General features: G+C 54.8%; 1 protein-coding gene across 2 annotated transcripts; it reads left to right on the forward strand.

The window, feature by feature from the left end:
- The first annotated feature begins 347 nt into the window (after nucleotides 1–347).
- AP5S1 (adaptor related protein complex 5 subunit sigma 1) lies at nucleotides 348–4796 on the forward strand. 2 transcript variants are annotated; one of them, XM_069495804.1, is made up of 3 exons: nucleotides 348–501; nucleotides 1804–1995; nucleotides 3581–4796. In XM_069495804.1, the coding sequence occupies exons 2-3, from the start codon at nucleotides 1820–1822 to the stop codon at nucleotides 4005–4007; spliced, it is 603 nt and encodes a 200-aa protein (XP_069351905.1). In that variant the 5' UTR covers nucleotides 348–501; nucleotides 1804–1819; the 3' UTR covers nucleotides 4008–4796. The 2 variants fall into 2 exon arrangements, with proteins under 2 accessions (XP_069351905.1, XP_069351906.1); XM_069495805.1 differs by having other exon boundaries at nucleotides 348–446.
- Nucleotides 4797–6777: the final 1981 nt, after the last annotated feature.

The raw sequence follows: 6777 nt of genomic DNA on the forward strand, positions 1-6777 counted from the left end.
ACAACTCGGCTGCCGGCCTCTTCCTGAAAGCCCACGCGCCGGGTCGCCATCGGGCCGCTGCGCCCCCTAGCGGCCAACGGGGGGCTCGGCGGGTCCAGGGCTTGGAGCCGGGACCCTGCGTGCCTGGACCGGGAGTGACCGGCGTGGCCCGGCTGCCAGCTAGAAGCCAGAAGGTCTTCGGCCCGACGGGGAAGGCCACCTGTGCCGAGGGTCCAGGCGTCGGGAGACAGCGCCCTCACCCAGCCCCCGGAGAACCGCACCGGACGTGAGCGCTCCGCCTACCGCGACTGCGTTGGCTCGTGAGCGCGCCCGTGATCGGCGTGCGCATGCGCCCACGGGCCGCGCTGCCGCCATTGCTCTCCCGCTGCCGAGTGGAGCGACTTGTTAGCCGTCCGCGGGCGGGGGAGGAAGTCTGAGTGCAGCGCCTCGACGACAGCGCGCCGGAGGTGCAGGGGCAGTACACGTAGGGCGGGGTGTCCCGTTTAGGCCTGGCTGACTGGAGTAAGGACTACAACCCCGAAGTCTGTTGCGCCTCAGGGTTGCGGGAGGCGGTGATATAAGCGGTTTTGGCCGCCACCATTGCTCTCGTCGTGGGGGGACGCGTTGGTGAAGGCCGATGACGCGCTCTTTTGCGGCTGGAGGGTCGCCGGGGGTCAGCCACCGGGCTCTGGTTTTTGAAGCGCCTTCGCGAACCTTGTTTGACCAATATACTTGCTGACTGTACCCGCTGCCTTTCGGTCCCCAGGCCGGCCAGTGAGCCGGCCAGATTCCATTATTATTTAGTCTTTTTTTTTGGAGACAGAGTCTCGCTCTGTTGCCCAGGCTAGAGTGAGTGCCCTGGCGTAAGCCTAGCTCACAGCAACCTCAAACTCCTGGGCTCAGGCAAGCCTCCTGCCTCAGCCTCCCGAGTAGCTGGGACTACAGGCATGTGCCACCATGCCCAGCTAATTTTTTCTATATATTTTTAGTTGTCCAGCTAATTTCTTTCTATTTTTTAGTAGAGACGGGGTCTCGCTCTTGCTCAGGCTGGTCTCGAACTCCTGACCTTGAGCAATCCTCCCGCCTTGGCCTCCCAGAGTGCTAGGATTGTATACAGGCGTGAGCCACCGCGCCTGGCCTATTTAGTCTTTATTTTGAAATAATTTCAAACATCTCCCGTATACCCTTTGATAAGATTCAGTTATTGCAGTTTTTGCCCCATTTGCTTTCTTTTTCTCTATTTATCTTTTTTTCTGTGGACCCTGTGAGTTAGTTGCAGGTATGCTATACCTGTATAGAGATTCCTCTGTGTGTATTTTCTAAAAACAAGGACATGCTCCTACATTCAAAATTGGATAACATCGATCAAGACTCTTTTGTAACCCATAGTCCGTATTTAGATGTTCCCAGTTGTCCTAACAGTGCCCTTTATGGAAATCACCTTTTTTTTTGTTCCAATCCAGGCACACACTTGCATTCAACTGTTGGGTCTCTTTAGTCTCCTTCAGGGCAGAGCAGCTCCTCACGTTTTCCATGGCTTTCATGACCTTGACACTTTTGAAAGTTCCTGACCAGTTGTTTTGTAGAACTAGGTTTAGGGTTGTCTGAGGTTTTTTCACCACTAGACTCTGTTAGGTGGTGCTGACCTGATGCTGTTATTCAGAGGCTGGGGAGTGTCTTGGGTGGTTGAGGAGGATCGGTGAGTGTCCCGCCACACCGGCCTCTGGACACACTCCCAGACCCTGCTAGGCCAGGCCCTTCCTGTGTGTGCTCTCCCTGCTGGGTTTTCACTCTTACCTCATCAAGGTCTTTGGCTTCCCATAGCACCTACGCTGGAACCATGGTCCACGCCTTCCTCATCCACACCTTGAGGGCCCCGCATGCTGAGGACATGGGGCTTTGCCGAGTGCTCTACTCCTGTGTCTTTGGTGCCGAGAAGTCACCTGATGACCCGCGGCCACACGGTGCCGAGAGGGACAGACTCCTCCGCAAGGAGCAGATTTTGGCTGTGGCCAGGTAACTGCATAACCCAGCCCCAGGTATTTTGGGGGACACAGAGAAACAGGAGGCCTACGAAGCAGAAAGTTTAGAGTGGTGTTTCCCAAAGAGTCTTCCATAGTTGTTAATAAGTGTTATATGAAAAAGGATTAAAGAAATAATACTGCTGTTATTAACGTTAGTGTTTATTGAGCTGGTAAGTATGTGCTAACCATTTATGTTCTGAGCATTTCATGTGTATTAACTCATTTAATTCTCTGGACAGTTTTCTGAGGTAGGTACGGTTATTGTCTCTACCTTACAGATGAGTAAACTGAAGTACAGAGTGTTTAAGAAACTTAATCTGCCCAAGGTTATGCAGCTAGAAAGCGGCAGAACTGAGATTTGAGTTTAGGCAGGCCAACCCCAGTACAGATTAAACATGCTTTTCAGGGCAGGACTTCCCAGGGCCTTTAGTATGCCTGGAGACTTTATTAATCTCTAAGGAAGAGAGAGAATGTGGTGCATGGGGACTCTATAACTAGGGCCTCCAGAAAGCCTGGGATCCAGAGCACAGTTTGGAAAACACTGTTCCAGACTGGGTAGCTAGCCTTGGACCTTCCCTTCCCGGACCCAGACAGCCTGGCAGGTGCTAAAGTCTCCCGGCCGCTTTGCATTCTGAGTGAGGGATTACTACACTGGGCAATCCTTTGCTGGCTCCTGCCTTTCCCTTGGTTTTTTTTGTCTTTCCCCGCCCTATGGCACAGAAAACCACACAAATGCCTTTAAAACCAGCCTATGCATGACCCAAACTGGAAGGCAATCCAGGAAGGATCAAAGGGAGCTTTCAAAAGCCTTGACAATCTGGTTGGGCGTGGTGGATCACATCTGTAATCCTAGCACTCTGGGAGGCCCAGGAGGGAGGATCCCTTGAGCTCAGGAGTTCGAGACCAGCCTCAGCAAGAGCGAGACCCTGACTCTACTAAAAATAGAAAAAATTAGCTGGGCATGGTGATGTATGCCTGTAGTCCCAGCTACTTTGGAGGCTGAGGCAGAAGGATTGCTTGAACCCAGGAGTTTGAGGTTGCTGTGTGCTAGGCTGACACCATGGCATGCTAGCCTGGGTGACAGGGCGAGACTCTGTCTCAAAAGAAAAAGAAAAAAGCCTTGACAATCAAGTGGAAGGTTTTCTTTTTTACCTGGAGAGGGTTGCAGGATGGGTGGAGGGTGGAGAGGTTGGACAGCCCAGTTTGGCAATAAATTTATTCTCCTCATCGCTTACTTCTGTGAAGCAGGTGGAGGCAGGATCTTCTTCCTCTCCTGCCCTTTTCTAGCCCACAGAGCTGGGTTCAAAACCTGCCTTCTCTTTGCCACGTGGAGTGAAGTGGTTCAGGGCCTGGAGGCTGGGCCTTGGATTCCTATCTAGGTTCATGCTTCCTGGCTGTGTGGCCCTGGGCAGGTCACTTAGTCTCTCTGGCCTCAATTTTCTCACCTGAGATGTGGAGGTAATGGTAGCTGCCAGCACCAGGGGTGGTCATAAGGATGACAGAAGTGTGTATGTGTACTGCCAAGGTGGCCTTGCCAGGCCTGTCACCCGCCAGCCTGACCTGCCCGTTCTCCCCAGGCAGGTGGAGTCAATGTGCTGGTTGCAGCTGCAGGCATCCGGCAGGCCCCCCATGGACCTGCAGCCCCAGTCCTCAGATGAGCCAGTGGCCTTGCACGAGGCCCCACTCGGAGCCTTCCGCCTGGCTGCAGGCGACCCTTTCCAGGAGCCACGGACGGTGATGTGGCTGGGCGTGCTCTCATTAGGCTTTGCCTTGGTGCTGGACACCCATGACAACCTGCTGCTGGCTGAGGGCACACTCCGGCTGCTGGCCCGTCTCCTCGTGGAGCACCTCCGGTTGCTGGCCCCTGGTGCCAGCCTCTTGCTGCGGGCTGACCGCATCGAGGGCATCCTCACCCGCTTCCTGCCCCATGGTCAGCTGCTGTTCCTCAACGACCAGTTTGTCCAGGGCCTGGAGAAGGAATTCAGTGCTGCCTGGCCCCGCTGATTCCTTGCTGGAATGGGGCTTCCCAAAAGGGCAAAGAAGGAGGGCAGAGGCTGGACACACAGCCAGGTGAAGGGTGGCATCTGCCTCCTGTCCAGCCTGCTCCCAGCTCTGATGTGCTGTGACACTCAGGACAAGTGGGCTGGACAGAGGGTGGAGGGGGTGCTGTGTCCGTCCTCAGGTTGGTGAAATCGCAGAACATCCTGAGCCTAGAGCTGCCGTGTGACTTTTTCAGACTGCTACCTTGTCCTTAACCCACCTTTCTCCAGTGCCAGCAGCCACTGGTGCAGAAGTGGTCAAGAGGGGCTGTCAGGAACTTAGCCCGCCTTGTCCTTCCAAACTCACAGTCATTGCAACACAAAAGGGGTCTCAGGGAGCTGTGCCCACACCCTGGCAGGCCCCGGCCCCGACTTTGTGTCCACTTAAGTGATATCATCAAGGATATTGTTGGCGAGGGCCTGCCCGGTGTCCAGCCCCGCCGAGGTTCAGATTCGTGTGAGCCATTTGGCAGGAGGATTCTGAAGCGCCTTGTGCACCGAGCCCATGCCCACCGGGCAGGCACCAGATCAGGTCATCACCGGCTTTCCTCATCTACAGGGAGAGAAGGTGCCGTCAGGTGAATGCGAGACGTCTGGTCTGCTGACGTCTTTCTCATTTTGAATTAAAAGCACTGGCTGTGTGACCTCACCCTCTCTTTCTGTGAATTTGACGAACACAGTCTGTTCCTACGAGAGAGCACCTCTCTAGATGGCGCTCAAGCTGGGTGTCTGCGCCTTTGTGGTCAAGGGTCCCTCCAAGAGGCTGTTCCATCCCTCATCTCCCACCTTACCTGTCTCTGTATGTGCGTCCTTTGCATGGTGGCGCTCTGACAAGGCTTGGCGCGAGTGGTTTGTGCGGGAGGTGATCCCTGGAAGCAGGGAGGACAGGCAGCCCGTGCAGGTGCCTCATCTAGTCTGTTAGGACATGGGTGGGGAGCTTAGTGCCCTGGGGCCAGCACACAGCAGTCATCTCTGAATTACCTCACCTCAGGGGTGAGGAGCTGTGGGTATTTGTCTTCCCACTCCCTGTAGTCAGTGGTTGTGGGTTGATCCCAGGGTATGTAAATTCCCTGGCTCTTCCTGCCCTCAGGCAGTGTGGGGCTGGGCCCACCTGCACCATAATGAGGCCCAAGGGTGGGGTAGTGAACACCAGTTGTTAGAGGGTCTTTAATCAGCAGCTTCTAGTGATGTTTTAAAATTATTCAGTTGGAAAAACACTCAATTTACATCCATTTTCATGATCTGCCTGTTACTAAGAAGGGTGAGGCTTTCTTGGTGTGGGCAGAATGTTCCTCCTAGGTGGTCATGGTGTGGGTGTGGGCCAACTTTCACGCTTGCCATGTGTCCGTTGCCCTTGGGCGCCCGGGACAGACCCACCACACCCATGTAGGAGGCGTACCAATGATCAGCCCTTCTCAGTCTGTAGCCAAGGCCTAACCATGCCAGGCCTTCCACCACCCCTGTCACCGTCACTGGGACTGGGCTACCTTATCCATTTTAGGGTTCTACAGATCACCCCCTGATCTTGAAGACCTAAAGGGACATCAATCTGAGTGGCCAGAAATGTCCCACAGGCCCCAGTGGGGATGCTCCTACTCTATACAGTCTGCTCTCCCGGGGCTGCTCCTCCCCTCACTCTGGGCCTGTGGTCTGGTGGAGCAGCCATGTTCTCAAGAGTGGGCCAATCTGGCTTAAGTGGAAAGGCGCACACTTGCTCGTCTAAATTCTTTCTGCCTGTTTTTCAATCTTGAGTGTAAGGAAGAAGTTGAGACCCTGCTCCCTGGAGGCTGTGGTAAGTTGAGGTAGGTGTGGCTGGTGGCCTTGGTTCCCATCAACACAGAGTGGCAGAGACTGAGTCCATGCCCTGGGGTCACCGAGCCCCTGGTCTCTATTGTTCTAGATGCCCCCTGGGCCAGGGTTTCTTTAACCCCGTGGGCTCACCCACACCTTTTCCTCACTTTCCAGCTCCTTGGGCCGGGTTTCCACCGGGTTTATGCTCACCTCACATTCATGGAGCCCGCCTTGGCCTGCTGCTCTGCTGGGTGCTGTGCAGAGCACAGAGAGGTCCCCAGTGTTGCAGGAGACAGAGCTAGGCCAGATGTCTGCAGACCAGCATGGTTTGGGCATCACTGAATTGATGCTTTCGGTGTCCAGAGGAGGAAGAGGGGGCTAATTAGTGAGGAAGGCCCAGTGAAGAAGCCAGGATTTAGGACTAAAATTAAGATTGCAACAGAAGCAAACTTGCTTCCCTTTCCAAGCCTCATCCCTCTCCTTTCTCTGCCCCAGGAACCCTGGCCAAGCCACACACCCCTCGGCCTCCTGGGAGTACTGGAGACTTTGAGCAGCTGGTGTTGATACCAGGGCACCTCCGTGAATACTTGTGGGACAACAGGAAGATGGCAGGAGGGAGGGGAGCAGGGGCATGGGGACCTCAGCTGGAGGGAGGAGGAGGTCATAGCTTTCAAGCTAGGAAGTGGCCTGGACATGTGTGGGTCGCTGATTGGAAGGATGGTGGGCCCTGGGACAGGAACACCATATCTCCTTTAAGGCAGGGTGGTTTTATTCTACCCCTGGGATACTGCACACTGCTGTCCAGCATGCCCCGAGCTCAATCTTTCCTTGTTCTTTTTAAAAATAGAGATGGGAGTCTCACTCTTGCTGAGGCTAGTCTCGAACTCTTGACCTTAAGCAGTCCTCCCACCTGGGCCTCCCAGAGTGGTAGGATCACAGACGAG

Source organism: Eulemur rufifrons, chromosome 20 (genome assembly GCF_041146395.1).
Source record: "Eulemur rufifrons isolate Redbay chromosome 20, OSU_ERuf_1, whole genome shotgun sequence".
In the NCBI taxonomy this organism is placed as follows: domain Eukaryota; kingdom Metazoa; phylum Chordata; class Mammalia; order Primates; family Lemuridae; genus Eulemur; species Eulemur rufifrons.